This window comes from Esox lucius, chromosome 6, assembly GCF_011004845.1.
Source record: "Esox lucius isolate fEsoLuc1 chromosome 6, fEsoLuc1.pri, whole genome shotgun sequence".
NCBI classification, from domain to species: Eukaryota; Metazoa; Chordata; class Actinopteri; order Esociformes; family Esocidae; genus Esox; species Esox lucius.
Genome location: NC_047574.1, coordinates 12,838,980 through 12,853,297, shown reverse-complemented (window position 1 = coordinate 12,853,297; position 14,318 = coordinate 12,838,980). Strand labels below are relative to the sequence as shown.

The window sequence follows — 14,318 nt, the reverse complement described above, 5'->3', positions numbered from 1 at the left end:
TGCCTGAATGGAAACGGGTCGCGCTAAGTAGTTGCCTGACTATAAATACATGACAATTATGAGTACAGTGACAGAGGGAACAGGAAGTGTAGTTGTCTGTTGTAGGTATTTTTTCCTCAATTATGTATCAAATATCACCAAATAAATCCCCATGTACCTTTGGCAAGATAATTAATACAGATTTACTGTGCTGTTGATGTCATAGCCTGGAACATGACTACATTACCAATGTTTTACCTGATTTCTCATAATGACCCGTTTTGTTGTGTCCTTATTGAATTTTATTCATACTTTAGTGTGTAACTAAAAAACAACAACAAAATGTAAAGAGACATTTCTACCTTTAACGTTACATGACAGTCATATAACACCAATGACAGCAAGGTGCATAGGTATCCTAGTTTCAAGAATGAAAATATACTTTCCACATGCACAGAATATATGCATAGAATACTGACGGAAAACTAGTTTGTAGTAGAATTTCATTCTAGTTTGTAGGGTCTTGGCATAAGCACAGGTAATTAGATGATGTATGCAGAAGCTGGTTGTTGCAGATGTTGATTCAATATGTATAAATCTATCCTAAATTGGCCCCATGCCAAATGATGTACATTGAAATGCCTCAATGATCTAAAATCATTAAGAGTTTTAGCTCAACATGTTAGTACTATTTATTTATGGTTCGCACTTGTTTACAAAATATTGAAATGTAATATTTTGGACCATCAGAATACACATACATTTGGTTCCTGTTTTCTATCAACTAAACCAGTGTCTCCCAACCTTTTTCAGTTACTGTACCCCCAAAATGTTTTTGCACTGCTTTCAGTACCCCTGAAGTACCCCCTCGTATTAATTTCACTAGTAAGTCTATGGTGTCATGAGTGTTTTCAAGTACCCCCTGTGGAGAGGCCAAGTACCCCCAGGGGTCCTAGTACCCCCAGGGGTCCTAGTACCCCCAGGGGTCCTAGTACCCCCAGGGGTCCTAGTACCCCCAGGGGTCCTAGTACCCCCAGGGGTCCTAGTACCCCCAGGGGTCCTAGTACCCCCTGGTTGGGAACCACTGAACTAAACCACAGATGTTCACAGATTTCAAATGCAGGAGAAAAATGACTTTAAACACAACATGAAAAATGCATATAATGTAGTTTATAATTACTCAGTGAATCCAACCAACACATACTGCTTGAAATGGTGCCCCCCCGTCTCTCCGGAACCCCCGTCCCTAGTTTTTACACTGTAATAGCTTGTGTGCCCAGGGACTATGTTCATTTTGAATACTATGCTGAGGTATTCTTTTGGATCTAAGAGATGCTCACTCTATTTTCTCTGGTGTACTGTAGAATCTTAAGAGGACATTTCAATATTTTGTCAACAAGTGTGAACCATAAATAAGTTGTACTAACGTGTTGAGTGTTGTACCACGCCTTATGAATGCCTGGCCTGGTGACTCCTGGCTCTCCCTGTAAACTTGATTATGCAGCTGAGTGGGGTAATGCTTATAGACTCTGGACACATCTACCTGTATTTATTGACCCACTAATCATCTGAACATGCAAACATGTTGATGTGGCCCATAAAGATCATAGAATTTGATAATCTTGACCTGGCACAGCCAGGCGAGGACTGGCCAACACCAGAGTCCCTAGCCACTGTGCATCAATTTATGTTTGTTGCTTACCCTATTGGGGTTTAAGGCTTTGTGAAAAACGCTGTTTTAAAAAGAAAACTTTATGAAATACATTTGGTTGTACAAGAAGAAAATTATAACATTGCAAGGTGGATAGAGACTTATTCAAGCAGACTTACTGCTATAATCCTAGCAAAAGGTGCTTTTACAAAGTATTTGTTATGGTGTTGGCAGACATTGACTGTTTTTCTGATGAGAAATTACAATTATTTTCACTTAAATGTCATTGTCTACAAGATCAGATCTTATTACATGTGAAAAAGATCTGTCTTGATTTCCTGTAAATCAACAAAGGCTGTGTTTTCAGTAACGCTGTTAATATCTACTGCCTTTGTGTAGTGTTATACTTTGTTCAATACAAATCTTGTCTCCATTGAGTCTTATATATAAAGCATTCAATGACTCAGTGGCCTTCAGGTGTTATGAGAAAGCACACACTTGCCCACCCACACACACATTTCAGGACCCAATCCATGTGGAGACACAATTATTATACAAAGATCATATTTTCCTTAACCCCCAAAAATCTAACCTAAACTCCAACTCCTAATCCTAATTATTTACTCACCATAAACCTAACACCTGATTGTAAATATTTAGGATATATTTGAGGATATACAGTGGGGTGAACAAGTATGTGATACACTGCCGATTTTGCAGGTTTTCACACTTACAAACATGTAAAAGTCTGTAATTTTTATTATAGGTACTCTTCAACTATGAGTGACGGAATCTAAAACAAAAATCCTGAAAATCACATTGTATGATTTTTAAGTAATTCATTTGCATTTTATTGCATGACTTAAGTATTTGATACATCAAAAAAGCAGAACTTAATATTTGGTACAGAAACCTTTGTTTGCAATTACAGAGATCATACGTTTCCTGTAGTTCTTGACCAGGTTTGTACACACTGCAGCAGGGATTTTGACCCACTCCTCCATACAGACCTTCTCCAGATCCTTCAGGTTTCGGGGCTGTCGCTGGGCAATACGGACTTTCAGCTCCCTCCAAAGATTTTCTATTGGGTTCAGGTCTGGAGACTGGCTAGGCCATTCCAGGACCTTGAGATGCTTCTTATGGAGCCACTCCTTAGTTGCCCTAGCTGTGTGTTTCGGGTCGTTGTCATGCTGGAAGACCCAGCCACGACCCATCTTCAATGCTCTTACTGAGGGAAGGAGGTTGCTGGCCAAGATCTATACATGGCCCCATCCATCCTCCCCTCAATACAGTGCAGTTGTCCTGTCTCCTTTGCAGAAAAATATCGCCAAAGAATGATGTTTCCACCTCCATGCTTCACGGTTGGGATGGTGTTATTGGGGTTGTACTCATCCTTCTTCTTATTCCAAACACGGTGAGTGGAGTTTAGACCAAAAAGCTATATTTCTGTCTCATCAGACCACATGACCTTCTCCCATTCCTCCTCCAGAGGATCATTGGCAAACTTCAGACGGGCCTAGACATGCTCTGGCTTGAGCAGGGGGACCTTGCGTGTGCTGCAGGATTTTAATCCATGACGGCGTAGTGTGTTACTATTGGTTTTCTTTGAGACTGTGGTCCCAGCTCTCTTCAGGTCATTGACCAGGTATAGCCATGTAGTTCTGGGCTGATCCCTCACCTTCCTCATGATCATTGATGCCCCATGAGGTGAGATCTTGCATGGAGCCCCAGACCGTCATCTTGAACTTCTTCCATTTTCTAATAATTGTGCCAACAGTTGTTGCCTTCTCACCAAGCTGCTTGCCTATTGTCCTGTAGCCCATCCCAGCCTTGTGGATATCTACAATTGTATCCCTGATGTCCTTACACAGCTCTCTGGTATTGGCCATTGTGGAGAGGTTGTAGTCTGTTTGTTTGATTGAGTGTGTGGATAGGTGTCTTTTCTACAGGTAACGAGATTAATAGCCCTGCCTTATTACAACCCTATACATTGCACACCACCTAGTGGTCAAAATAATATTATATGCCATGGCTTTTCATAAATTGACCCTAGGGCTGAAGACCTACAACTAACAGCCTCATATTGTGATTGCAATCAGGGGGCCATTGTAGAATTTCAATTACAATTGTAGAATTGTAGAATTTCAACTTTTGCACAACCTCTTCATCCCTACAGTGAAGTATGGTGGTGGCAGCATCATGCTGTGGGGATGCTTTTCATCAGCAATGATTGGGCATCTTCCTCTTTGGACTGCTGCTTGTTTGTGCACCCCACACCAAGCCCATTCTTCTTTCCCCACTACTAAAGACAACGAGAACTTGTCAATAATGTTTAGGGCAACTACTTGAGAGACAGAGGGATGTGTCTTGGCAGCTGAAATAAGCCAATTTTTTTTATGTCATTCCCCCCACCCATCCACATATTTAATTACCCCAATCCCTTAAGCATTCTCTGGAGTAGCAATTGGCAAGTAATCACAGTTCTTTGTTGAAAATGTGCAGTCCATGGTTGTTTCTGCAACATAAAAGCATAAAAGTCCATCTGCTTAATAATAAAAAAAAAAACAAATAAAACAAATGTACACTAACTTTCTCTGATAACTCCCCAACTCCCACCACCAAATTTGCAGTCACCTACTTTTATAGTGAGCCTTTACTACCACTAAACATATCTAGAAGGGAATGAGAATCCCTCCCTTCATGAGAATGGAGCGATGTGCCTCTAGGTCACACATTTTAATGACAGAGTTGAATTATTATGGTCAAAAAAGAGGTTGATTTACTACTGAAATACAAACTGTCAAAATGAAGACCAGAAGGGATGTTTCACCATAACTCAGCCTAGAACATCTGGTGTCCTCGATTTTGACTTATAGTTACTCTTTAAAGGGGTTGTTGTGCAGCATAGCTGCAAGAAAAATGACAGACAAATGAATAACAGTATAATCCTCATCTTAAAGAACTTTATTGATCTTGCTGTAACAGTGTCCACTGGCATTGGCATTTGTTTGAAAATAAAGTAAATACAAATTCAAAACAAAAGTTAGGTTGGTGGATTCAAATCTCTTTTGAAACAAAATACAATGTAAAAGCCCTCAATGTAGATCAAAACCAATTTTCTAAGACACACATGATTCTTTCCTTCAGTCAAATCCAAACATTACCCTCAATGCATAATAATTATCTGAATATAATCTGAGTAAGAGATGCCACAGAGATTGAATGAACATGTGTTTTAATAGCTGACAGTGATTAGTTATAATGGTAATGAACTCAATACAATTATCCGAAACTATAATGATCCTAATTCAAACCCCACATGGTCTTAGCTGCTGACAGAAGAATAACAAAATACTGTCTTTAAAAAATAATTTTGCTTCAAGTGCATGATTAAAAATAAAACTATTTTCTGGTTTAGGGTCATTGGAAATGGTAGAAAAGGAATGGCTTTTTAGTCCCAACCTTTCAGTTTGGTGAGTACTGCAGTAAGGCATATGTAGAGAAACCTATCAGAGTAGAGTGAAAAAAGTATAAGATCAGAAAGATTGTAGAAGTGTAGTCCATTACATTAGGAAGGTTTGTCTGGAATACATTATCAATGTCTGATGAAAACACATTACCTTAGCTCCTCCTTTCATATCCATTTGGCTTTTGATACTAAAAAGTTACATGTCAACATAGAAATAGGCTAATGTATGTAGACATAAAATGCATAGAAAAATTATTTGAAATGATTCTAGTTCAAAAACGTTCCTTTCAAATCTCTAAATTTCAATGTTCTTCAGTCATTTATGTAGTTAATTAAAATGTTTTAAAAAATAGCTGACTATGTTTGGAATGAGCTATAGTCTGAAGTAATGTATGAATGAAATGGCTCCTTTCATTTGGAAATCCATCAAACCTTCCCCACAAAGCAAAATGCTAGATTTTCCAAATGGGACATATTTATAAAAATTATTTACCAGAATTACCTAAAACGCAACATAAAGTCAGGCTTGTATTGGTGGATAGTTATTCAAGGCTTGGAATGATTATGACATTCTCTGCTAATCGGAAAGTATCAGTCACATTGCTTATTATTACTGCTGGTTATCTAAAAAAGGTAAGAGGTCTTGAAGCATATCCAGTATGTAGTAGTTTAATAAAAAATGTAACCCAAACTAATTGTGTTGAATGAAAAGGTTTTGATAAGTTATATCAATCCTTTTTGACTGATGATTCTAAAGCAAGTACCTTGCTTTAGAAATCTATAAAGTACTAAATGTTGTACAGTTTTTGGGACACATTATGAATAGTCTATAGTGGTAAAGAAGGCTTCATTTACAGTGTGCTCTCATAGAATGGACTCAAAGATATACAGAATGCTTAGATTTCCGCGATGACTTGGGCATCTACATTTCGTTAATGAAATATCTCTGATATTATCTCTGGGTACCTTGGTTTCAGGCCCTTTACATTGGTGTGAGGCTGAGATGAATACAATAAATATATGGCAATTGGAAGCCTGGCTGAGACCTGTTCAAAGAGAACCACAAAGTCTCCAGCAACAGGGTTGGCCATAGCCTGATAGCCTGTTGGATGTGTACTGTGGCCAACTCCTGTTTGTTTTTTCACCATTGTGCCAAACTATGGCTTGACAGAATAGAGGAGCTGGCAACAACAATACAGACTACATTCCAATATCCACACTACCATCCAAAATATGATGCATGTCAAATACAAAGCTTTGTTTTTGGTATGCTAGCATGGACACTGGACAGAGTATAAGACCATGTTGGCCATATAGTTACCGTATTACATGGTAGAGTTTATTCACATGGCATACATAATTTACACCCAGCAACAGCAAAACAGATAGCTAAAGAAGATGGCGCTGTGAGAGAAGTGGGTGCTCACAACATTGGTTCTTACAAGCCAAGCCACTGGCACACAGAACAGTTAGGTACCAGGTCAGTTTCTTCTACTGGTGTTCCAATGAGGTTCTTCAGGTGAAGTTAGATATCCATCTCAAACTGAGCATCCTCACCTTTAAACAGGAGAACACCAAAACAAAGCAATCAGCACATGTGAGGTGTATTCTAAAGCAGGGGTTTTATACATGTGCTATTACTAACATAATTTGAATATAATTTATGTCATAGTAGCTCACTGACCAGTGGCTGTCTTGCCATGACTGTTGTGGGATTTGATGTGGTTGTTGGCCTCGTTTCTTCCATTCTCAGTCAGGACATTGAGGCTGGTCACCCCCGGGATGATGGGCAGGTGAGCAGGGGGTGTCTGGGCAATAGGGGAGTTACGACGGTCCAACAGGAACTTACGGTCGTATATGATCCGGGTCCCTACATTGGAGGATAGGGATGATTTAGTAACATGATCTCAATATTACTTCACAAATAACGGTGACCACAGAAAGAAAACCTGCTTTAGAAAACCATCATGTTGACTAGTACAGGGATTATTTATTTTTTTATCTAGTTTTCCAAACAGCTTTGGCCGTTGGCCTAGCAGTTGATTTGAGTGTCTGACCAACATCCAAAAGATAAAATCCCTCAGCCCGCCATCCTCTTCCTAAGCAAGACAATTAACCCTGATTGCTCCCTGGGGAGCTCAGTGAGCCCTGCCACGCTCCTTTCCAATTTGGAAGGGGTTGGGTCAAATGTCCAGTTGACCACTAGGTGAATAATGACACACACAACAGACCAACACCAAATCACAACATAATAACAATGTGCTCAGCATGATATATGACCACGTTTGGGTGCAAAACGTTCTTGAACATGGATTAACAAATCCTTGATTCTTTATAATAACACTAAGAGCCAGTTTGTTCTACAAAGTACATTACTTTCTGAACGTTTCACAACGCTGCATTACGCTGAACGCGCCCCAGAATCACTGCGTTGAACACTAACCAATCCCATTGCCAAAGGGGGCGGGGCAAACCATTGTTTTTGTTTTGAACGTTTCTTTTGGCTGCCTTGCAGTATTACTAGGCCACAATGAACGACACTCGACACTGCAAAGCAAAATGGTGACAGTTTATGAAATACAAGATACAAGATACAATCTAAAAGTTTGCGTTGATTTTACCTCCAGGAGTGGTCGAAAATAAAGTGCCTCCAGGGGTGGTGCAATAGTCATGAGGTAGCTGCGTTGTATCGTTGATCAATACCGTTCTGGTCGGAATGGCCCTGCTCTCGCTAAGCTGACGACTGGTAGACGACGACATTTCACCCGCGGTTTAGGGGTTGATCACACAATTGCACGTGCAATTTGAAGGGGGTTGATACTTAACCCGACCGACGGTGGAACCCAGGGCCCTTTCCCTTTCTCAATTATGTCTTTCTAAAAGCTTTCTTGTCGCGTCTCTCGTCCTCCCAGCCGTCAGCACAGCCCCACTCCCTCCGCCAGGCAGGAAGAACAACAACACAAACAAACCGGATATGACGTCAATGGAAAAGAGCCTCCCACTGGGAAGCCAACATGTTTAAAAGAATACGTTTGTTGAAGAGGAACAACGGCGCATCTTGAAAGTGTGCATGTGCTTTAAGCTATCTGACTTAATGTTGGACAGTTTTTTTTTTTTAATCAATGTTATTATTTTTTGTCATTTTGTTTACTCTTATCCGGAATATTTTTCAGTTCATGCAGTCATGTTAATATAACTAGGTTCACCGTACAACCAAGTTGTAGTGAATTCTGTAACCTTTGAGTCTTGCTTGTAACTGTTCAATACTCCACGTTTTAATGATGGTAGTGACATTTGCTGATCAGATATACATATCACGTTTCATGTTTTTATAAACGCCTGTTCCCTCATATTCGATAATACGGCATTTACGTGATAGGCAGCATGCTTTGCCAACATGGAGTTGCAGAGCGTTACAGTTCCTGAATATACTGTAACGCCCACTAGTGCCTACCATTGGTTTACTTGTATATACTCTAACGCCCATTAGTGCCTACCATTGGTTTACCTGTATATACTCTAACGCCCATTAGTGCCTACCATTGGTCAGTTAGTTGTTAAATTTCATTGGTCAGTTCCCACGCTGAACTTCCTGATTTTACTCGATTTTTAACCAGAGAAATTATAGAAAGGACAAGGTTCAATAAACCCAGGTTATGATGTTGAAAAAGCACTAAGGCATGCTCAAGTTTAGACATGGTAGAACAAAATATAAAATGCATTTGTTTTTGTTTTAATACTTTAGATTAGATAATAATCAACTTTACATTTAGTCTTGTCTAACATGTAAAAAATGTATTGCATAGCCTACAAACATTCAAGTGTAAAAACAGTAAATTACTGCAATCAGTAATAAAGATAAATTAACAACCAGTCCAATGTATTAAGCCATCTTTGGTCGGGGTCTCCCGAAACTGGTTTCAGAGTCTGAAATACCATTTTATTGTGATTGTTCAAGATGAAAATTGATGACACTTGAAATATCTTCAGAATATATAAAGCCAAATGTGATCAATTTCAGAGGTTTGAAGTGTCTCTTAAAATGTTTTAAATATTTTGGTAACGGTCAAAATGTACTCAGTGCTGAAGAACGCTGGTTGAGAATGTTATGGAGCGCAGTTTTACTACACAGTAATACAGGAACACACACAAACACAGTCATATGCACAATACCCACTATGGTCAGGTTTTCTTTGAGTAGCTCTTGATTGGTAATATATGGTAAAAAATATGTAATTGACAGTGCCTCCTAAGACTCTTTGTCATGCCTAACAACACCTTGGGGTATCACCATCTGGCTTTCCATTGTAGACGTGCATAACATATTACAGGTGTAACTGCCCACAATATTGTTACACCATATGAAGGCATATCTTTTTACCCCCCCCCCCCCCCCCCCCCCCCACATCCTCATTCAAACTGTCATGCCTCTTTGTACAAAGACAACTGATCCTCCTTCCTCTGACTCCTACCTGAAGCTGTAACCACGCTGAGTAGCAAGAAAAAGTGGTGCCAGGACTACGTGCCAGAAAATGCTAAATAATTAGTAATAATAATAATAAATTTTATTTGTATTGCACTTTACATTTTATCAACCTCAAAGTGCTGCAGGGCATATAAAAATACCAAAAAGTATTTAATAAAAGGCTTTTTTAAAAGATATGTTTTTAGGTCTCTTTTAAAAACATCTGTAGTCTGAGGAGCCCTCAGGTGGTTAGGGAAGGCGTTCAACAGCCTCGGAGCGACAGATGAAAAAGCCCTATCACCCATGCTGCAGAGCTTGGTTCTGGGGGTTTGGAGGGTGTTTGTGGTTGCAGATCGGAGGAAGTCTGGGGGGTGAGGAGTTCCTGTAGGTAAAGGGGGGCATGTCCCTGGAAGGCACTGGTAGGTGAGGAGGGAGACCTTATATTCAATTCTGAGTAGGACAGGGAGCCAGTGAAGAGATTTCAAGATGGGGGTGATGTGGTCATGCTTGCGCATCCTCATCAAGATCCTGGCAGCGCTGTTCTGGATGTATTGTAATTTCTGGATGCTCTTGCCAGAGATCCCGATGAGGAGTGCATTACAGTAGTCCAGCCTGGATGAGACAAAGGCATGGACAAGCTTCTCTGCATCTGCCAGGGTGAGTGTTGGACGGAGTTTGGTGATGTTCTTGAGGTGATAGAATTATGTCTTACAGAGCTGTTTGATGTGGGTGTCGAAGGTGAGTTGAGGGTCCATTTTAACACCCAAGTCGGTGACAAATGCTGAGAGGGAGATGTATTGGCCAGAGAAAGTGATATTGGTGATGTTGGAAAGGCAGATCTGATGTGGTGTGCCTACTAAGATGGCTCCCGTTTTTGAACTGTTCAGCTGAAGGAAGTTGAGCTTCCAAGCAGGTGGTCAGTGTAGATGTTGGCAGGGAAGCAGAAAAGGAGGGGGTTGTCCTAAGGTAGAGCTGTGTGTCATCAGCATTCCAATGGAATGATATACCATGTCTGCTAATGACTTTGCCAAGGGGGAGCATATAGATGGAGAAGAGGGTGGGGCCCAGCACAGAGCCCTGAGGGACGCTGCGGGTGACGTTGTGGGTGTGTGATTTGGCTTTGCCCAGGGCGACGTGCTTGGTTCTGCCAGTAAGGTATGAGATGAACCATTGGTGAACATTTTCTGAGAGTCCAATTGTGTATTGCAGGTGGTGGAGGAGAATGTTGTGGTCAGCTGAAATCAAAAGTAGCTGTTAGGTCCAGGAGGATGAGTAGAGATGGAGAACATGTATCTGCTACCATCAGGAGATCGTTGGTGACCCTGAGCAAGGCTGTTTCTGTGCTATGAACAGGGCGAAAACCAGACTGAAACTTTTCAAACTTGTTACTGTGTTTGAGTTGATTGTGATGTTGTGCTGCAACTGTTTTTTCCAGAACTTTTGATAGGAATGGAAGATTGGAAACGGGCCTGTAGATGAAGAGAACTTCTGGATCCAGAGTGGGTTTTTTCAGGAGAGGTCAGATGACAGCAGTTTTTAACACTGATGGGAATATGACCGACCAGGAGAGAATGGTTAATGATCCTGGGGATGAAAGGAGAGACAGCAGATATGTTGGTCTTCAACAAGGCTGAAGGGAAAGGGTCCAGAGCACATGTGGATGTCTTGATGTTGTTGATGAAGTCCTCCACTTCTTCCTGTGTGACATCGGAAAAAGAGCAGAGGGGCTGGACAGTCACACACAGTGGGTTGGCCATTGAGAGGGGCAGGACAGCAATGGCGGAGAAGTGTGAGCGGATGTTATTTTCGTTTTGTTTGAGAAAGGTGATGTGCATGTTGCACCTCTCCTCGGTGGTCTCAGAGTGGGAGAGTGAGAAGGGTTTAAGAAGGTTGTTTATAGTTGAAAATAGTTGTTTCGAGTTACCAGTGTTGTTGTTGGTGATGGTGGAATAAAACCTGGCCCGTGCATCCCTCAGAGCTTCTGCATATGCCCTCTTTTGTTCCCTGTATGCCTGTTTGTGAACAGTCAGTCCAGAGGCCTTGAGCCACCGCTCAAGGACACGCCCAGCCGCCTTCATCTTCCGCAGCTCGCAGGTGTACCAGGGTGCTGAGCGCGTGAATGAGACTGACCTGGATGATAAGGGGGTGTGGAGGTCCAGAAGACTGCTCAGGGACTTGTTGTAGAAATCCACGGTAAGGAAGTCAGTGGAGCCGGAGGAGAGAAACTGAAGGTCCAGAGCCAGAGCGTCAACATTGATGTTTTTCAACTTTCTGAAATGGATCTGTCGCTTTGGTTTTGAATGGGGGGAAGGAAAGGGCAGCTCCATTGACACAACCTTGAGATCTGAAACACCAAGATCATAAACCTGCAGGTTGCTGATCAGAGTAGAGTTTGTGGTGACCAAATTGAGTGTGTGTCCCCTGGAGTGTGTGGGGACATCAACGTGTTGTTGTAAGCTGAGGGAGTCTAGCAGCTGAAGGACATCGACAGCGGGTTGACATAAGGGGGTGTCGACACAAATATCTCCCAGGATTATGGTATTGGCAGAAGTAGTACAGAGTATTGTAAGGAGATCAGACATTTCTGGGATGAAAGCAGGGTTGGGTTTAGGGGGCCGGTAGACAGTCATGATAAAGGGGGGCCTACATTTACATGCTAGACACTCGCAGGAAGATGTTGTAGGCCACGCGATGGGTGACAACTCCAGGTCCTGTCAGTGAATGACAGTTAGGACACCACCGTGGCCAGTACTGCGAGCTGCCTCTAAGTAACTGTAGCCAGGGGGACAGGCTTCATTCAAGACAAAGTAATCCTCTGGCTGGTGCCAGGTTTCTGTCAGACACATGAAGTCAAGTCCCTTCTCTCTGATGTATTCTTCAATCAATGTTGATTTATTGTTGTTGGATTGAGTATTGAAAAGTTCAGATTTGACCAATGACTGAGGGGTGAATCTATGAACAGGTCGCAGAACATAAAAATCCACTCCGCGCAGACTGGGATCCACTCCACGAGAGTGCAGAGATTCCATGCTGGAGTGCAAAGGTCTCACAATATTTCCAGTGTTTATGGTAGCTGGAGTGATGGCACTCTGATGACGCGTCAGACATGCGACGGATGTCATTGACAGTCCACTGAAGTGAATTGTTCACAAAAGTGTCAGATAATTTTGTAACTATGACAAAACGTTTTACTTTTTAAATAAAACATACAGTAGTCTTAGTGCTACAGTAGGAACATATTGTCAAATCAAAATATCTGCTAATTTTATCGGTTAAAGCAAATATAAATAGTGTGTGATGAAAAAATAGTGGTACATCCTAATGTAAATGTGGTCTGTATGGACTAACAATTTAAAAACAAGTTGTTGATAATTCATGTAAAACATGTTCATAGGAGGTAATATATACTACATAATCGGTTTTTGGATTAACCCTCTCAGGTCTAATTTGACCCACTATAACTTAAAAGCATTTATTGATAAAGGAGTGGGCATATCTAATTCAAATACCATTTGCAGTGTTTGTGAGGAAGCAAAACTGGAGGGCACAGATTTTGCCTCCTCTTGACTCCCTTTTGCCTCCTCATGGCTCTGGGCCTGGGATAGAATACGTGTAAACAGTCAAATACATAAAAAACACTTGGTCATTTGACTAAGGTGGAACAACAGCCAGCGGACGAAACAATCGATTATTCGACTGAATGGGGTAAACCCAAAGTGGGCCAGCGAATTAAGCAGTAAAAGTGCAAATGTTTCGAAATTTGGCGCGACTCAATTTTATTTCAGGCAGTGAGGAGAACCAGCATACAACGAGCTTCTTTAAAATTCTTCACTCGTCCAAACCCACAGTTTAATCAGCTGTCTGGGTGGCTACATTAAATTGGGATTTGAGAAGTGGGGAGCTCAATTTTCTACTTTCCAGTTGTACCTAAAACGTTCAACTGCTGGTCAGTACTCGAGCTCAGCTCCCACTAGGTCTCATTTCGACCACCAAACGGCTGCTGCACAATTCAACTTGTGGACTGAAAGGCTATCATATATTTGTACTTATATTTATGTGTGTGGAGGTTATTCTTATTGTACCATTAACTCTCATGTTTCATGTATTGCAGACTCATTTAAGTTTTTGTATTTAGGTTGAAGGAAATGTACCTTTAGCACTTGATCTAGCGTAACAAAGCTTTATGGTAGAATACATTTTCTTTAAATTCGATGTCTTCAGGGCTTTTTATTCTTTATCTAACTGTAACGTGGTGAAAGATAATTTTGCTGAAGGTGCAATAGGTACAATTCAAACATACCGCACAGCAGCACCTTAAGATTCAGCGGATCGGACTGAGGTAGTGATCACGCTTGGCCACGTGGATTCTCATGTTTTACATATATCCCACACCAGGGGGCGCCAGTTTGTGTTGAAAAGTGGTGGGGGACAAAAGATCAGATGAAAAAAACAAAAACAGGACGGGAAAAATATTGAATAACGGGCATAGAGTAGGCCAGTCAACAACACGAAAATACTCAGCATAAAAAATGACCGGTGTGGTCGCATATATGGGATTGTATTTAAGTCCTGGACATTGTAACAACACAGCTGACAAAGCGGTTTGAACAGGAAGGGCTACAGCACCTGGTCAAGCTGGAGAAAGTACTACTCTCTGGTCAAGTTGATGATGTGGTTGACCCGTGTCCAGAGCTACAGTTCCAGTCCCTAAAGGTGCAGCTGGCCATGTTCACTGCCAATTACATCTACAAAAC

At 41.3% G+C, this 14,318-nt stretch overlaps 1 protein-coding gene across 1 annotated transcript; it reads right to left on the bottom strand.

The window, feature by feature from the left end:
* Window positions 1-4,565: 4,565 nt before the first annotated feature.
* eif4ebp2 (eukaryotic translation initiation factor 4E binding protein 2) lies at window positions 4,566-8,057 on the bottom strand. Its single transcript, XM_010889092.5, has 3 exons — window positions 7,721-8,057; window positions 6,784-6,969; window positions 4,566-6,656 (listed from the first exon to the last, which is right to left on the bottom strand). The coding sequence occupies exons 1-3, from the start codon at window positions 7,857-7,859 to the stop codon at window positions 6,625-6,627; spliced, it is 357 nt and encodes a 118-aa protein (XP_010887394.1). The 5' UTR covers window positions 7,860-8,057; the 3' UTR covers window positions 4,566-6,624.
* Window positions 8,058-14,318: the final 6,261 nt, after the last annotated feature.

Excerpts from the sequence above, each read along its gene's own strand:
- eif4ebp2 (XM_010889092.5), bottom strand. The coding sequence starts at position 7,859 with ATGTCGTCGTCTACCAGTCGTCAGCTTAGCGAGAGCAGGGCCATTCCG. Across the intron at positions 6,970-7,720 it reads ATTTTCGACCACTCCTGGAG|GGACCCGGATCATATACGAC; the intron begins GTAAAATCAACG and ends CCTCCAATGTAG. Across the intron at positions 6,657-6,783 it reads TCATGGCAAGACAGCCACTG|GTGAGGATGCTCAGTTTGAG; the intron begins GTCAGTGAGCTA and ends TCCTGTTTAAAG.